Source organism: Coccinella septempunctata, chromosome 8, assembly GCF_907165205.1.
Source record: "Coccinella septempunctata chromosome 8, icCocSept1.1, whole genome shotgun sequence".
NCBI lineage: Eukaryota > Metazoa > Arthropoda > Insecta > Coleoptera > Coccinellidae > Coccinella > Coccinella septempunctata.
The window spans coordinates 26,006,989-26,026,134 of record NC_058196.1 but is presented as its reverse complement, the minus strand read 5'-3'; the positions used below and the strand labels follow the sequence as shown (position 1 = coordinate 26,026,134).

The 19,146-nt window shown below is 38.5% G+C and overlaps 1 protein-coding gene across 1 annotated transcript; it reads right to left on the bottom strand.

Moving 5' to 3' along the window:
• Positions 1 to 539: 539 nt before the first annotated feature.
• Positions 540 to 3,010, bottom strand: LOC123318384 (micronuclear linker histone polyprotein-like). Its single transcript, XM_044904993.1, has 6 exons — positions 2,952 to 3,010; positions 2,099 to 2,291; positions 1,492 to 1,958; positions 1,132 to 1,418; positions 824 to 1,086; positions 540 to 644 (listed from the first exon to the last, which is right to left on the bottom strand). The coding sequence occupies exons 1-6, from the start codon at positions 3,008 to 3,010 to the stop codon at positions 540 to 542; spliced, it is 1,374 nt and encodes a 457-aa protein (XP_044760928.1).
• Between the last annotated feature and the right edge of the window lie 16,136 nt (positions 3,011 to 19,146).

Genomic DNA, 19,146 nt, shown 5'->3' with positions numbered 1-19,146 from the left:
CTTTCACTTTAGAACTGGTACTTGAGTACTTGTATCTACGTGAGAACTTCCAGGTACTTGTGAATTAGCACTCATATTTTTGGAACTGTAATTGAGAACTTCGAAGTTCTTGTGAACTTGTAAATTGTTTGATGAAGAAGGCGATAACGCAAAACGTACTATAAATTTTCCAAAAATTAGAGTAGTAAAAGAGTTTATCGTCTCAGGTGAACGACACCCAATCCCCATCCTAAACGCTCAAACTTTCTCCATCCCCATTCATATTCCACCGTCGAATCGATACACCCCCTAAGTCCCGATAGCCGTATAGATATTCTAAAATGTAAATACGCAAAATTCGATATTTCTGAGAGAAAACCCCGCTTCCTCTCCATCCTGGGCTTATCAGCGATCAGCTGACGCGTCCGCCACAGCACTCCGGGATAAAAGAGGAGCGTCGCGCTGCCGCAAGGGGGCGGCGGGGACGGGGGCCGAGCCGCCGCTCCGTTTCGGATGACTCACTCAGCGGAGCGCCGGGTAATCCATCACTGTCAGACACCTTATTTCCAATATAACGTCGTTCTATGATTTGCACTATGTATATATCGCATCAGTTCAATGAGCCCCAATTTCTCCGCCAATACGTATACGCCTCTCGGAGCGCCCTGTGCGGAAATTTAATCAAAGTTTTTCTTGCTTTCGGGGCTGCGAATGTGCGTCGATGGGAAAAAATGGATGGGAAGCAATTAAAGCGTCGAAAACGATTCGGTGATTTCGGCATTTCGGTGAAGGTTTGGCAGCTATAAGCTAATTTTGTTCTTAGATATGAACTAGTATAGCCTACCTTGTTGGTAGATTCAACTTTACAGTCTGATTCGCCTTTTGTCCGTTGCTCGTGCCTACGGTCCTCACGATTCGCCTTTTGACCGTTGCTCGGGCCTGCGGCCCTCACGATTCGCCTTTTGACCGTTGCTCGGGCCTGCGGCCCTCTCGACTCGTCTTTCGTCCGTTGCTCGGGCTTGCGGCCCTCCCGACTCTCCTTTCGTCCCTTGCTCGGGCTTGCGGCCCTCCCGACTCGCCTTTCGTCCGTTGCTCGTACCTGAGGCCCTTACGATTCGCCTTTCATCCGTTGCTTGGGCCTGCGGCCCTCACGATTCGCCTTTTGACCGTTGCTCGGGCCTGCGGCCCTCCCGACTCGCCTTTCGTCCGTTACTCGGGCTTGCGGCCTTCCCGACTCGCCTTTCGTCCGTTGCTCGTTCCTGAGGCCCTTACGATTGGCCTTTCGTCCGTTGCTCGTGCCTGCGGCCCTCGCGATTCGCCTTTTGACCGTTGCTCGGGCCTGCGGCCCTCCCGACTCGCCTTTCGTCCGTTGCTCGGGCTTGCGGCCCTCACGATTCGCCTTTTGACCGTTGCTCGGGCCTGCGGCCCTCTCGACTCGTCTTTCGTCCGTTGCTCGGGCTTGCGGCCCTCACGATTCGCCTTTCGTCCGTTGCTCGTACCTGAGGCCCTTACGATTCGCCTTTCATCCGTTGCTCGGGCCTGCGGCCCTCACGATTCGCCTTTTGACCGTTGCTCGGGCCTGCGGCCCTCCCGACTCGCCTTTCGTCCGTTGCTCGGGCTTGCGGCCTTCCCGACTCGCCTTTCGTCCGTTGCTCGTTCCTGAGGCCCTTACGATTGGCCTTTCGTCCGTTGCTCGTGCCTGCGGCCCTCACGATTCGCCTTTTGACCGTTGCTCGGGCCTGCGGCCCTCCCGACTCGCCTTTCATCCGTTGCTCGGGCCTGCGGCCCTCACGATTCGCCTTTTGACCGTTGCTCGGGCCTGCGGCCCTCCCGACTCGCCTTTCGTCCGTTGCTCGGGCTTGCGGCCTTCCCGACTCGCCTTTCGTCCGTTGCTCGTTCCTGAGGCCCTTACGATTGGCCTTTCGTCCGTTGCTCGTGCCTGCGGCCCTCACGATTCGCCTTTCGTCCGTTGCTCGTGCCTGTGGCCCTCACGATTCGCCTTTCGTCCGTTGCTCGGACTTGCGGCCCTCCCGACTCGCCTTTCGTCCGTTGCTCGTGCCTGCGGCCCTCACGATTCGCCTTCTGACCGTTGCTCGGGCCTGCGGCCCTCCCGACTCGCCTTTCGTCCGTTGCTCGTGCCTGTGGCCCTCACGATTCGCCTTTCGTCCGTTGCTCGGACTTGCGGCCCTCCCGACTCGCCTTTCGTCCGTTGCTCGTGCCTGAGGCCCTCACGATTCGTCTCTCGTCCGTTGCTCGGGCCTACGGCCCTCGCATTTCGCTCTTTTATAAATACCAGGACCAACAATGTTATTCTAGAAGTTCAATCGATTTAAAGCACCCCATCCTGTGATCGCTACCAACCATTCTTATCAACGTTTTTATATTGACTAGCTCAAACCAACTGCTTCGCTCGCTCAATATTTCATAGTAAAATGCTAGTTGAGACACACTACATACATTATTAGAATAATACGAGAAAGAAAATGGGCAAAATATCAATAAACCTCACTCTGAGATAGGAAATCGAACAGAAATAATAATAATCAGAATGGAAAAATTAATAAGCAAGTAATGTAATGAAAACCCTCACGATTAATAAAACTAAAAACAAACTAAAACCAAATATTCGCGCAACCTTTCTGAAAAAAAAAACTTTATCAGTTATCTGTCTCTTATTACGATCCTAATTCAAATCAAAATGATCGGGCCCCTTCTACATAACCTCTCCTCGAAGTAGCCGTAACGTTTCTTGCCTAAATTCGTATTTCTTTAACCTGTGTTATCTCGCCAAATTTCCGTAAGAAAAATATTCTGTGAAGAGCATTATTCATCAAAGGGTCACAGATACTTATCGCAGATTCACACATTCCTTTCGATATTAATTCATTCCATGCCAGTCAAAAACCCTCTTCAAATGGGACAATACTTTGAATTGATTTAAAAATGTTAAAAGAGGTTATCGTGGAATTTACATGTAGGTTATACCGTCCCCATTTCTGAGCTCTACAAAATTGTACTTGATCTTGATCATTTTCCTCCATCTCTTATAGGTAAGTTACGTCGGCAATAAAAGCTCTAAACAACAGCTTCATGCACTACATATTTAGATATTTCTCGTCATTCGTAATGAATGTTACCATAGCCGTCTTTATCTCAATTTAAGAAGGCTGTGATGTTACACAAAAACCTAATTCTCTCCACCACAGTGAAATTCCCATAGGAATAGAACATCTGTTTGGAAGGAAAACAAACAAACTAGCAAACACGTGGACTTCCACATTTATGATATGAGACGACGTTTCAGCAATATACTTTCCACCCTCCTCAGGATACAAGAATTAATCAAACATAAACGAATCATTATTATATTATCATTTAGTACAATTAAAATAATATAAACGCCAAAATATGAATCATTAACAACAAGAATAAAGCCAGAACAAATTTATCTCAAAAATGTTGATATTTTCAGCCTTTATTTTATCCAATTTATTCAATTTGCTGCCATGCATAACGAAGTGGGTTATGATTCATTTGCAATGATTTCTGCAGCATTTGAGAATTCATTAATACTCAAAGGCTGCAGCTCAAAATCATCTTTGAATAGGTACGTGTTGTTGTTGATTCAGTTCAAATTTCGTTTCGATATAAAATCATTTAAAATGCCGATGAAGGTTACCTTGATCCAAATATTAATATTCAAATCTGTAAATGAGAAAATTCTTTTCCTGAAATGAAATTATTGTATTCTTTAGCATGTATGTTGTTGGCATTCGTTAATTCCTAATCACAACTTGGGAAACTATAATTTAAAATAACCCTTTCACTAACACCTCTCGGAACACAGTATATTCTGGTAAAATTAATTCAGTTTATTTCTTAGGGCCTCAAGTGATACGTGAGGTAATTCATTTTCAATGCAAATTGGATCGTGTCAAATCTGTGGACTTATTATCTGACATTTAAAAATTACATGACGCCTTTACCATGCTGATTTCAAGACGATAAAATCTTGTTTGAAATTGTTGATGTCAAAGTAGACATGCAATCCAAAAGAGAACACTGAAATCATTATCATATATGTATGGAACATAGGAAATAATTTTGTTTTTCATTACCTTCAAAGCTCTGGAAGCTGTGGAAGTAATGAGATGATAATAATCATATAAATATATACACAGGGTCAGGGTGTAAATGCAATATTGCAAAAAAAACGCAGGGCGATCCCTTGTCGAGCAAGGGTAGTCCTCACTCATATTTTACCTTCAAAGTTTTGATAGTTGATTCGATTCTAATAGGTATATAAGGTCAAGGAATCAACCCTTAAATTTTTGCTCACTATTCATGTCCACCAGTATATAGATATATAAAGGCGAACAGCCATATTGAGATTGAATACTCAAAGATACACCTGGAAAGGCGATAGCTTGGATATAAACCAAGTTACACACCCCTGGGTCACCCTGTATGCATGTTCAACATAATTTTCATTCCACCATAGCTGCTGCCATCTATTGCCAAGAAACTCAGAGATTACCATCCGAGAAAGTGGAAGTGGCTGCCATCTAGCGTTTGAAGACCCTAATTCTCCCGAAACTCTCACTGATGTTTTCATCCAGACAGATTTTATAGATCTCCTTGAAAGCCATCAATATCATGGAGGTAGAGGAACCTCTATGATCAAAATGCATATTCCATAAAGTGGCTCCCTCTGAAATCTGAGTTGTGGTTAATGTAGCTACCCTTATCCATGAAGAAGAAGGGAGAAATCTGTTGTGAGCTTACATGGATCTACATAAAACAGGAGTCTGTTAAAATAATTGGAGGTTTCTTTCTAGTAAGCTATTGAATGATTGGCCACACAAAAAACCAGAAAAGCTCTAAGGGCGGAGGGTGAATATCCTTCGAATGTTTCGGAGGGCAATTAAACAAATTTTTTCTCAATATTTATACAACTCTTATAGACTGTTGGCATAATTTTTTGAGGATCGTGTCAAGAAGCGAAAAAATATAAAATAAATAGTCCCCATAGTACTCGTACAAATACTTTAACACTAGTTTCTAAAGTTGAAAAAAAAAACACTTTTTATCTATACAATTTTTTCTGACTCAACCCTGATAGAAATAACAAGCTAAATCTGTGACACTACACTATTGTATAAAAACAACTTTATACAATGACTACACATCTGTGGACCTCTTTTAAAAGAGTTGCATGCAGTCAAAATGCCCAATCTTTTTAATTTCACAAATATTTTTCATTTTTGAACATAAAATTACTCGAAAACGGCGCATTATACGAGGAAATATGAGGAATACTTTTATTTTACAAAAAGTTCAAATATTCATTCAGAGCTGATTTGAAAAAAATGGTAAAAAAAAGTGTTTCTTTTGACCTCAAGAATCTGTTAAAAAATTTGTAGGAGTAAAAGACTCACCCTGTATAGCAGAAATTTAAAGGCATCATCAGTGGCAAAACTTGTTACCACAAACTACCTACTAAGCATGCCGCGGAAAAAGAGAAATTATCGAAGAAAACAACGCCAAATCGGTCTATTCAACAAATTGTCTAACCCCACGCTAGAATGTTTGTTATTCCGAATTTTCAGTAGACCGGTCCCCGCTATATAAGCAGAAAATGGGGGCCAGCTGTCCTCCAGGATGTGGAAATAGAGCCGTTGCATTCGACATTTCCATTTTAGTGATTGTGCCCATTGATCCTTCGACAGCCCAATGACTGAGTGGCTCCGGCTTTTCAGGCTCAACAAATTCTGAAAGCTTTTATCGAACGTTTCTTGTCGCCCTCCTTGACAAGGGCCATTTTTAGATCGAAAAAGCCGGGGTTATCACACCACTCGGCAGCAGCTATTGCATTTCTTACTATACGCCATTGTCCGGGGAATGAAGCACAACTTTTTGTTCGCCAGAAACGATCGAAAAAAAGGTTTTTTTTTTAAACCTGCCTTTCGAAATTCGTTTCAATTCCACTACCAAAATCAACAGAAGATTTTGCTGAAGTAAAACACTAAAATATTATACATATAAAGTTCTGCTTTTTTTAGTTTCTTTGTTCTTGTTCTTTGTTTATATGTTTGTCTTCACTTAACTCCAATTTTGATGAAAATCCAATCCAACCATAATAAAGAGAATTCATTCGAGTAGGTTCGAGCCAAATCTGGTGTTCAAGTCATTCAAACCCTAAATCACGAATCTTTTGCATGGCAACATGAGATTTGTGTGCAGGGGCGTTGTCCTGCAAGAACAAAACACCTTTGGATAGCTTTCCGCGCCTTTTCTCTTCAATTTTTTCCCGTAGAGTGGTCAGTAATGTGGAATAGTAATCTCCGGTTATTATTCTACCCTTATCCAAAAAATCAATCATGATTACTCCATGGCAATCCCAAAAACTGAAGCACGAACTTTTCCAGCTGATCTTTGGATACGAAACTTCTTAGGTCTTGGAGAACCAGAGTTTCGCCATTCCATCGATTGTTGCTTTGTTTCTGGATCGTAGAAATGTACCCAAGTCCCATCCATAGTAACAATTCGGTTTAAGAAGTCTACATTGTTTTCAAATCGAGGACAGATCGAACACGATGCTTCTACCCTTGCACGCTTTTGATCAACATTCAAACATTTGGGAATCCATTTTGCAAGAATTTTTCTCATGTCCAAATTGACGTGAACTATAAGATGAACGCGTTCATATGAAATATTCGGCGCTTCATATAGGTATCCGTTCTAGCACAATTCGACGGTCTGATAAAATCATGTCATTAACTGCATCGATATTTTCGGGGACTAACAAACTGGCTTTTCCGATCGGTCACCATCTTCATGCAATGGAAAATTTACCTCTTTTTAGGCTTGCAGTCCAATTTTTCACGGTCGCATACGAAGGATCACCAAAGGTAATTAAGCATATCTTCGTAAATCTGCTTACCTCTTAACGCTTTTAAATACAGGTACTTGATGATGGCTCAATACTCCAATTTTTCTATTTTCACAATTTCGGTGGACATCTTCTTTCTTTTAATTCATTACGTGACTCTGGTTTACTTTTTTGACCTCAAACTTCACACTGACACTTCTAATGAGTTATTGTTCGTTGCTATGGTAACGCAATATTTTTTTATGCATAGAACTGATCTAGGCTAACCAGATATCAATACATACAAATTAGAGAATTCACTGCAATCAACAGTATAAAGCGGGAAATGTCTCTGATGGATCTCTACTCTAAATCAGCCCTATTTATAGTTTTACATTTATTTGAGGAGGACTCTGCATCTTTTGAAACTCTTTACGGTTTTCATTTCCAGTCTCTGAAACAAAATCAGTTAAAAAATTGAAATATATCTCAGTTTTTCACGTCATGAAACATGTATAACAAATTTTTTGCATAACTCAAAAAAAAGCCACAAAAAAAGCCTCTTAATTGTTGAACAGGGCATCAGTGACATCAAAAGCCGATTTTTATGAAAAAATATTATGATAAGCACTTCGAATTTTCATAATTCTGAGCTATAAACATTGGCTCACAGACAAAATAAAACTGAAACAGCTAAAACAATACGCCAAACGAAATTTTAAATATGTAACCGGCATGCAAGAGTCGAAAAGTAATTGACTTATCTTACGATCGGCATGACGTATAATTGACAACGGTCGTATTGTCGGAAAGTGTGTGATGCCGGACAAATGTGAGTCTCACAGACCATGTTGAAGTGACTTCGCTTTTTTCGATGGAGGAATTCACCTATCATATTATAAATTCCTCTATATGTATAGTGGACAAGACAGGCCGCCCTGTGTAGTGAAACAAATAATTGCCGTCATCTACGATTGGCGGATCCAAATTTTGATTTGAATGCAAAACTGAACAGATATATAGGTACAGGTTGTATCAAATCTCAAATCTGAAATGGCACCAAATTTTCGTGTAACCAATCTCTAGATCGTTGACTCTTGTTGTTCTTTCAAGGAATTAATATACAGTTTGTAGCTTACTGAAATTTCCTGCTGGTAAAATAGTTAAAAATCCGAAATTCCCTCAAAAATGGGTCATATTATTTATTTCTTCACGTGGCAGAAACCAATTGATATCTGCCAGTCCCACTGGTGCCAATTCATCTTCCACCATCTGAGAGATATGAGTGTCAATTGTACAAAGGTATCGAATCGTCTTTACCCTTCCATATATGTCTTTTACTGCCGACAAGCATTTTCAGTCACGTTCATCTTGTCACTTGTCCCTTGGAGTTGATTAATAGGGCTTCTCTTTAATGGGTCGATTTGGAAATTGTCTAGTTAGACGGGCAAAGCTCATATAGCGATGCCGATAGGTTTATTAGTTTAGAGATTTTCAACACACCCTTTTCGAACGACTTGACGATTTTGTCGGCTTATATTAATGCTATTCGCATAAACCGATATAGAAGGAACGATCTCTTCAGTTGTTAGGACAAACCTGTTCATCCTGTATTTCCAATAATATTTTTTTGGTACGACCATTTTATGTACTCACTTCTAAACTAAAAGAAGATAATTCTTGAAGGAAAGCATTTTTTGTCCGCAGACGCTCTTTGTCCGCTGACGTCACTATTATACGGCATTGATTTTCCCATTTTTTCATAAACAATCTTTTGATCAAAAGCATGCTTGATTCCGAGATTTGGTGGATTTAATTGCTGAAAAAAATGATTCAGAAAAATCAATTATAATGTTAAATGTCCATCAATCATCTCCACGATGATGTAGATCTAAAAGACTATATTGTAGGTATTGAGTCATCAAAATATTCACATATTGTCATAACCCCGCCCTCATCCCAGTTGGGACGCTCCACCACCAGCCACATTTGCTGCCCGCCGTCCCGAAAATCTCCAAGATTGAATAATAGAAATAATTGACATTGTATGAAATACAACGGAGGGAAAAGCCGCTGTGACGGTGGGGTGGCGAGAGGGGTGAAAAGGGGGGCAGAATGGGCAGACGAAAGTAGCCGGCCCTGACAAGGAATGATGGATCGGAACATTGGGGCCTACGCGATCCTAAAACCTTCTGCTAAGACTTGACAAGAGCCGAATTAGGACACACACACACAACGATTTTTCCAGAATCCAGTTTATTCGCTGAAAATGGAATTTGCGCTCTTGTGCCCAACGAATAGTGGCACGAGGGGTATAATCTGTATAATCCTGTTGAAGAGGAGAATTTATTTCGCTATTCAGCTCATACAATTTTTTCTCCATAGGGTAGAAGCAGAGTTGATAATGAAATAGAGTATTTACACATTTTTTTTCGCTAGAAACTAACATTGAATGTTTTATGGAGTAAAATATTTGAATGATTGTCACATCAGTTACTATTATTGCTTGGATATCACCTGGATCCCTAATCCATCATCTAAACAACTAATAAGAAGAAATGGAGAGCAACTCTTCTGATTATGAATCTTGAAATTTCACCAAGCTCTTGAAGAATTTTTAAGTGAACCCATCTATTTGGAATCTTTCAAAGGTCAAATTTCGACATCCGTACTTTTTAGGATAATCTTCGTAGATCTAAATGTGATACATATTCTGAAAGAACAACTCTTCTAGTACCAAATCTCGATATTGAGCTCAGTGCAAACGTTCGGTTTTGACGATTTTTCAACCGAAACCATCTTTTTGGGAATATATCCCAGCAAAGTCATCTTACGAGGATGTACATATTGATATCTAGTTAGCCTAGACCAGTTTCATGCATAAAAAAAATATTGCGTTACCATAGCAACGAACAATAACTCGTTAGAAGTGTCAGTGTGAAGTTTGAGGTCAAAAAAGTAAACCAGAGTCACGTAATAAATTAAAGGAAAGAAGATGTCCACCAAAATTGTGAAAATCGAATAATTGGAGTATCGAACCATCATCAAGTACTTGTATTTAAAAGGGTTAAGAGGTAAGCAGATTTACGGGGATATGCTCAATACCCTTGGTGATCAATGTCCTTCGTATGAGACCGTGAAAAGTTGGACTGCAAGCTTCAAAAGAGGTAAATTTTCCATTTAAGGTGATGACCGATCGGGAAGGCAATTTTCTGAGTCAGTCTCCGAAAATATCGATGCAGTTCATGAAATGATTTTATGTCAGACCGTCGAATTGGGCTAAAACGAATATCTTAAGCACTGAATATTTCATACGAACGCGTTCATTATATAGTTCACGTCAAGTTGGACACGAGAAAAATTGCTGCAAAATGGATGCCCCAAATGTTTGAATGTTGACCAAAAGCGTGCAAGGGTAGAACCCTCTCGTTCGATCTGTGCTCGGTCTGAAAACAATGTAGACTTCTTAAACCGAATTGTTACTATGGATGATACTTGGGTGCATTTCTACGATCCAGAAACAATGCAACAATCGATGGAATGACGACACTTTGGTTCTCCGAGACCTAAGAAGTTTGGTGTCCAAAAATCTGCTGGAAAAGATCTTGCTTCAGATTTTTGGGATTGCCATGGAGTAATCATGATTGATTTTTTGGATAAGGGTTGAAAAACAACCGGAGATTACTATTCGACATTACTGGCCACTCCACGGGAAAAAATTGAAGAGAGAGACGCGGAAAGCTATCCAAAGGTGTTTTGTTTCTGCAGGACAACGCCCCTGCACACAAATCTCATGGAAAAAAATCGTGATTTAGGGTTTGAATTTCTAGAACACCCCCCTTATTCACCAGATTTGGCTCCATCCGACTATCAGCTCTTTCCTCAACTGAAAAAGAGTTCAAAAGGTCGTAAATTTTCTTGCCCAACGAGGAGGTAATGAAAGCTGTGGTGATCTGGTTTGCAGAGCAAGAATAAACATATTTTTTTAAAAGTCAACAGACGTTGCAGGTTCGCTGTAATAAATGTATCCGCAATTAAGACGAGAATACGTTGAGTAATAAAATATTTTGACATTGAAATTTTGTTTGGTTCTATAGTAGGCTAACAATTTTTCAATACATCCTCGTAATTGTGCTGAACTTGAGAACTTTTTATGAATTATATTAAAATTGCTTTTGGAAATTCTGCTCGATATTTATTCAAATTGAGGGGAACATGAAATTCATGATTCCATTGAAGGTATAGATGATTCAGCCAACAAATGAAATTCCCATTTGTGAACTGTTTTTTTCTGGAATCTCTAGTGAACACTCGGCATATTATTCGACCAACGCAGTTGCCGTAAACACCGCCTTAATCAGCCCACCCCGTACATCGATGTTTGCTCTCAACATCCGAAGATCATTGTGTTCTGGAAACGTGAGAATTCGCGTAACTTCTTCATTACACAGCTTACCGATCCTCGATTTTTCCCGTTGGCAGCGGGTTTCTGGCGTCACGAGGGGGCCACAACTGCATCGGCGGATCGGCCTGCCGATCCATCAAACGACGTCACTACCCATTAGAGCTCTCGCACGGTCTCCTCGCCCGCTCTCCTTTTGCGCGGATATCTGTGACGTGTATGAGGACAGAACCCCGGCAGCAGCGAAGGCTCAATTTAGGGACTAATTTTTCGGGGAAAAGAAGAATTCCGTTGCCAGCGTTGTTGGGATTACTCGAAACTTGGGCTGTAATTGATTCAAGGGAGGCGGCAGGACTGGGGGTGATTTGAACAACTGTGCACATGAAATAACAGCCGAAATTTTTTTTATGAATTATCTACTGAAATGTCTACGAGAGAAGACACTTCTAAAAGAAGGAATTTAATCTCACTGTCAAGAAATACGTTGTTCAGCACTTGATATAGGGATCAGAGAGCTTCCATCAATTTATTTCAGAAATATTAGATAACAGAGTATAGGTACCTATCAGTGGCGGTTCCAGGAGTGCAGAGGAGTGCTATAAGGTGTTTGTGGATATAAGTTGTATGTTATATATCTTTATAATTGTAATATAAGCTATATGTTTGAAAGAAAACTATTTTGAAACTTAATCCGAAATAAAATCATATTTCGATATCCGAAAAAATATTACTCTCCAGTTCTCGAAGAGCAATTCTACTAGTAATTGATCTTATACAGTCAAAGACTGATTGAAAAGCTAATTTGATATAAGATTGAAGAAAAAATTCCATATCAAAATGAGATGTGTGTGCAGGGGCGTTGTCCTGCAAAAACAAAAAACCTTTGGATAGCTTTCCGCGTCTTTTCTCTTTAATTTTTTCCCGTAGAGTAGTCAGTAATGTCGAATAGTAATCTCCTGTTATTGTTCTACTTTTGTCCAAAAAATCAATCAGGATTACTCCATGGCAATTAAAAAAAAACTGAAGCAAGAACTTTTCTAGCAGATTTTTGGAAACGAAACTTCTTAGGTCTTGGAGAACCAGAGTGTCGCCATTCTATCGATTGTTGCTTTGTTTCTGGATAGTAGAAGTGTACTCAAGTCTCATCCATAGTAACAATTCGCTTTAAGAAGTCTACATCGTTTTCAAATCGACCACAGATCCAACGCGATGCTTCTACACTTGCACGCTTTTGGTCAACATTCAAACATTTGGGGATCCATTTTGCAGCAATTTTTCTCATGCCCAAATTGACGTGAACTATATGAGGACCGCGTTCGTATGAAACATTCAGCGCTTCTGATATCCGTTTCAGCCCAATTCGACGGTCTGATAAAATCCTGTCATGAACTGCATCGAGATTTTCGGGGATTGACACAGAAACTGGCCTTACCGATGGGTCATCATCTTCAATGGAAAATTTACCTCTTTTGAAGCTTGCAGTCTAATTTTTCACGGTCGCATACGAAGGACATTGATCAACAAGGGTATTGAGCATATCTCCGTAAATCTGCTTGCCTCTTAACCCTTTGAACACAGGTACTTGAGGATGGCTCGATACTCCAATTTTTCGATTTTCACAATTCCGCTGGACATCTTCTTTCTTTTAATTTATTGCGTATCTCTGGTTCACTTTTTGACCTCAAACTTCACACTGACACTTCTAATGAGTTATTGTTCGTTGCTATGGTAACGCAATAATTTTTTTATGCATGGAACTGGTCTAGGCTAACTAGATATCAATACATCGTCGATAGTGAAACGGTTTTCACTTAGTGGACTTTTCACGAAAATCGAGCCCTAGGCTCCTTCAAATCTAGTCTGGAAGTACCAGAAACAGCCAAAACCAACCAATTTGGGATACCCTGTAACCTTGTACACTGTACATGTAGATGACAATGGGTCATATGAACAAATACTTGGAATTATCATAAATAACACTACACTTGAAAAGAGTCATATCTTCATTAGTTTATAGGCGAAATCTTCAAGAAAAATGATGTACGAACATCCCAGCTAAATCCAATATGAGATATGATACTGAAATCATCAATTGAAGGATTTAACTTCATCATGTATACCTAGGTTCCCTTCTATCTTTATTGAGCTCTCATTTTACTTGAATATCATAAAAAATCGGCCAATTGATTCTTCCCATCATTGGTGAAACCGTTCTATTGAATTTTCATGATAATATCGTATATGCGATCAAATTGAAGGAGAGAAATTTACATACCTGAATGAGTCAATGATAGGAAGTTGTCGATAAAAATTGCCAATATGTAAATGTGCATTATTACTCAACAGAGCAAACACAAAGTTCCAGAGGTGTTAAAAATACCGCCGATGCATAAAATATGAGGAGATCATTCAGTTAGAGCAGCTCAATTAATTCATATATATATAATTTCTCACACCTATACATCACTGTCAAATGAGCGCCATGATAATGAAATTGTAATGATATACATAGGAATTTTCATAGAAGGGGCTGCTGTGTACCCGGTATATCGAAATTTAATATTAAAAATCGATTTGAATTGGATTATTTGCAGCCTGGATAGTGTGAACTCGTTTTTGGATACGTATACAGAAATTCATATTTTTCCGAATCGTGTCAAATTATGGGGCGACTTGTTCGATGTTCCATATATGAGGTCTCTATTTTGTTAACAACCCTAATCGGTCATAATGCATGCCTGACTCGTTTATGTAATTTGTCAATTTTTGGTGGGTAATTGGTAGCAGAATTTCGCTGTTTTTAATTCAGAAAACAGAATAGTATTTTGCATCTTTGAATAATGAATTGATTCGAATGATTGGAAAATCAGCTATCGATCAGGTATTTTGTTGATGATCTTATATTATTTGGGCTAATATGTATTTATTGTTTTGATAAAAACATGTAAATTATAAAAGATAGTATATAAGTATATATAGTTTAGATAAGTAAGTTGTATTGTATATTAATGGAAGACAGATGTATCCAGAACAATTTTTTCTTAAATTTTTTTAAGTATCTAGTCTATTTTATCTTTTCGCAGAGCCTATTCCATCCACAGTCAATATTTCTCCATGTTTTCGAACATTTCCTTCATTTTACATTCCATTTCTCTGTCCATTATGATTCTTTTTCGATTCATGCATTACCTACCACACAATCGCCTAAAACGATCAAAACGAAAGTTTCTATATGAACGAGAAGAAGAAGAACAAACCAAATAAAGCAATGAATACCTCGCATCTCAAAAACCACGAACGTCGAAGTGAGACGTGTCAAATTATGATGCCCGTTTGCGAGTCGCTGAATGGCAGAAATGAGATGGGATGACAAGTGACACGAACTTCTGTTGCTAGTTTCGTGGTCGTGAGGATGTTCACGTCAAAGAGGTGACTCCCCGGGGAACGGCCCGTAAACGGGGTAGACAGCGAGTTCGACGTAAGAGCTGGTTCACCAGGACGCCCGGGGTGTTGTCTGATGCCAGGAATTCTTCCGTTGTTATCGAGGAAAAATGTTGAATGTCACTCGTTTCGACTGGGACGGTGACGTTATCGGACTTGGTAATATTCGTAGAGTGAATTTTGGAGTCAGAGGATAGATTGTCACGTTGGTCACATTTTTTTCGTTATCCTCAAGTCTTATTATATGTCAATATTATATGCAGGTCAATTTCAAGAGATAGATATGTGAGATGACAGTGAAATGAAATGAATACCAGTTTTCTGTTAGACTGACGAACTTTTTTCTCTTTTTTCTTCCTTTTCTTATTTTTTTATTTTTTTTTATTTTTTTTTGTTTTTTTTTATTTTTTAATTTTTTTCTCAGAATTAAAGAGAATCGAACTCGTTTCGATTTTCTGTAAAATCATGAGGAGATTAATAACTAATGGCTTTCAGAAAGCAACCGTTTCCAGAGCTTCTAACACAACTGAGGGATTACCAATACTATACAATTGGTTAGCCTTGGTAGAAGAAAGCGTTATCATTTTGCCCTGAAGATCATAATTTTCGAATTTTGAGCTGAAAATGGACGAGGCGAGTGTTTGATGAAGAATTCTTAGTAAAAATCAAGTATCTCTCCTCGTAAACTATGACTGTTCGAGGAAATTACTCAATGGTTATGGGTTTCGGCTCTGACATGTTTATTTTTAACAATTAATTGGATCTCAGTAACTAATTGTCTTGTGCTACATTTCTTGGATATCGCTCCACTTTAAAAGTTGAAAAGACCTATATTCTGATAAATTCCAACTCCCTCTGAAGAAACAAACTCTGAAAAATATTAATGTAGGTTTTTCTCATTATACGTCTCCTTCCATGTCCGTCTAAGTTCACATCTCTCTAGACTCTAAGTAGGTATATAGCCTACCTATTTTTATAAAACATTATCCTTACACTATGAACAACAATTGGGCAATAACAATACAAACGATAACATATAACAAGAACTTCATAATAGCTTTTCTTACATCAGCATCAATAGTCACTAATAGAACTGCTTCAAATTTGTCACTATCATTTTTAGAATTCGAGTTATTAACAAAAATTGAGATTTTGACGATTCCGAAAAGTTCTCATAACTTTTTTGTCTTTGAAGTTACAGATCTGAAACTTGAACCTTCTTAGGCACTTTCATACGTAGAATCTACTGAAAAAAGATTTTCTCTAAATTCGAAAATATCAAATTCAATGAAAGTTTGCATTTAAAAAAATGAAAGTTCACCTCATGATTCCAAATGAAAAAATATTTTGAGCTCGTCAGTGGATTCTACGTAAAAAAGTGCCTATAGTTTCAGATTTGTGACTTTAAAGACAAAAATGTTAAAGAACTTTTAGAAATTGTCAACCCAAAACCGAAGTATCGTAGAAGGCTGCGGTTTTCACCATTCTTTGTTCCTCCAAAAAAGAGCTCGTCATCTCGTCATCCGTTTTCTTCTAGCTGCTATAGTTCTCGATAACCACTTAGTAGACAACGAATTTTGCCCACCCTGTACGTACCGTCGTGCCCAGGAATGAAAAGATTATAGCAATAATACAATTTAGAGAACGGACAATTTCACAATCACATTTAATCTCAATTCTCCCACATTTCATACCTCGGTTTCCTGATATATAAAGACTATTTCCTGTATACAGGGTGTGAATGAATAGTTTGGAAAAAATGGAATGGGTTTTCATATACATTTTTTGTTTCAGAGCCTCTGCTACCCTGAAGAAGAAAAGCAATTTTTTTTAGAAACTAGGCATATGACCGAAATTAAATTGAGTAAACATTCTATGTGAGCGAGAGGGCAGTCAAACAAAATTTTGGTGGTGTTGCTCTAAGGGTAGAAGGGGGAAAAGCCACCCCCAAAAATTGTTTCTGAAGGAACCTTTTTACCTTTTTCTTTATTCGTATTAGATGAACCATTGAATTTATTTTTAATATCCTTATTAATTTTCAACAAGAAAGGTCCCTTTTAATTTTTGGCTGAAAGAATCGGTTTTTGAGAAAAAAATTATTCTTCAACAGGTCCAGCATGAGTACGTGAGTAGTATAGGCACTTAAATTCACATAGTAGGACGATGTTATGCTCTCATTATAGGGAAACACCACCAAACAAATTTTTTATTTCCTTTTCACTGCCAATGTCTGTCAATTCAAGTTTTGTCAGTTTTCTGAGGAAAAAAAAAATTGCCTTCTAGGTGGCGTCTTTAAGCAGAAGCTGCTCAGAAAAAATTTCATATGAATATGAAAAACCCATACTGAAATTATTGGTCAAAGAATCACCCCTCAAATTTTTTCGCATCTATTCATTTATATTAGTATATCTAGGCGATTTCCGTTTCTGAGCCAAAGGCAATGAGGAGATTCAATACATTCGTTTTATAGCAGATAGCAGATATTATATGAATGAGTATCTCACGAAACTACTATACCAATTTTCTGCTTGAACTGAACTTATACGATCCCTCAAACATGAAAGTGAGATGAGAAAGTTAAGGTGGGAGTATTGAAAAAACTCTGTCCAGTGTCCAGCAACTTCATTTGTTTTGGACGAACCAGATCGTATCTTGGGAACTGTCCAAACCACATTGTAAATTCATAAAAAGGTGACAAACCGAGGTTTATCTCACGGAAAATACATGCAAGTCGTTAGGGCAATATGATAATTTATAAACCAGTACTTATAGTCATTTGGATAGGTTCAATACGGGGTGAGCACAAAAACTGAACGAGATCTTCATTAAGTTGGGATGAAAATCCAACATCAAGTGGCTCTTTTAGGTTCTTCTTTATAAACTTCTTCTGATCATTCATTAATTTGGGATATTCTCGTATATGAGCACAAAAACTGTTTTCATTTCGCTATCTTATCTTGAAATTTTTGGCATACCCTCGTAAAAATAAGGTGGACGTCCGACACTCCAGAAAATCTGATCGAATCGATACTCCTTGACTCCCAAGTTATTAATATACTCTCCAGTGACAGTGTCAGATGACATGACCGTCCAATTATAAGAGGTAGACTCGATTCTGTTACCTATTCTTTTAATTGACTGGTGACAGTGCAGCCGAGATTGAGATTCACGTATGATTTTTGGTACCTGCAGGTGTAGAGTTATATTGATCCACAAAGTGATCCATCTATATTAATTCGATTCGATTCGTCAATAAAAATCATTCATGGAAATAGATAACTTTTTTAATTGCTTTTTTGATTCGTCAAATATTTTTTCATCGATTTAATTCATTATGCTACCTACTGAAACTAGAATGAAAAAAAATATATTCAGAATTTGAATGAAAATAAATGAATAAAATATAAATAATACTCAATAATTTAGTCAACAAGCTTTAATTTTTCATATCATCAGACATATGAGAAAGTACTCAAATCGAATGAAGAAAATTGAATAAAAAAAATAATAAAACCACCATGATTAATAAATATGATAAAAAACTAGAAAAATAAGCGAGAGTTAAAAGAATCAATGGAAAACCTTGCCAAATGTTCTACGTTCGAATATCTGCACAAAGATACTTCCAAGGTATCAAAAAAATGAACAAAATTGAAAGATTTCTGTATAGTTTTTTATCAGTATCCTAAATACACACATTGGATAAATGTTTCAACAATTAGAAAATGTATCAAACATCACACAGATGATTAAAATTCATTTCGAGACGTATCTTTTAACCTACAGTGAACGTTTCTCCAGTCCCAAAATCAGAGCTGACTTCTGTCAGTCAATTTGACGTCTCCTAATGCTAATAATGCGCTTTACCTGTGGGTGTTCTTTGTGATATGACACCTAGTTCGAATGTTTACGGAAATACTATAATCGTTTCATTCACTCAAACGTCTCGAGTATTTAACCACAACAAAAGGATATTTACCAAACATGGAATTTGAAACCACCTGTTAAGTCATGATACTGTCTATTGTTGGAAAAATTCCAAAAGCTGGTTTCAGGGTACCAGGAAAAAGAAGCAATAAGCTGGGGGGATTATATCACTTGAAGATCTTTGTGGCCTTAGGTAGATGTAATGTCCCCTAGATCTGTATCCGTGATGGGAATTATATTTCACTTTATACTAAGGTGTATTTTGTTATCAAAATCCAATAGATACACTTGAATTATACATTCTGCAAATATACGAAGATGTATTGATATCTAGTGAGCCTAGACCAGTTCCATGCATAAAAAAAATATTGCGTTACCGTAGCAACGAACTGAAATAAAACACCCCTTATCTGGAATCAATGGAAGAGCGGCTTTCCACTGAACAAGGGGTGGTTATTTTTAAGATGTTAAAACACAAAATTGAAGGCCCCTTTAAAGGCAAAAAAATGGTGGATTCGGCCCGTCG

What these genes read in the sequence shown, in the direction of transcription:
- LOC123318384 (XM_044904993.1), bottom strand. Translation starts at nt 3,010, where the DNA reads ATGATCAAGATCAAGTACAATTTTGTAGAGCTCAGAAATGGGGACGGT. An exon ending in GCACGAGCAACGGACGAAAG is followed by an intron (nt 1,959 to 2,098) that starts GCGAGTCGGGAG and finishes TGAGGGCCACAG; the next exon opens with GCACGAGCAACGGACGAAAG. An exon ending in CAACGGATGAAAGGCGAATC is followed by an intron (nt 1,419 to 1,491) that starts GTAAGGGCCTCA and finishes AACGGACGAAAG; the next exon opens with ACGAGTCGAGAGGGCCGCAG.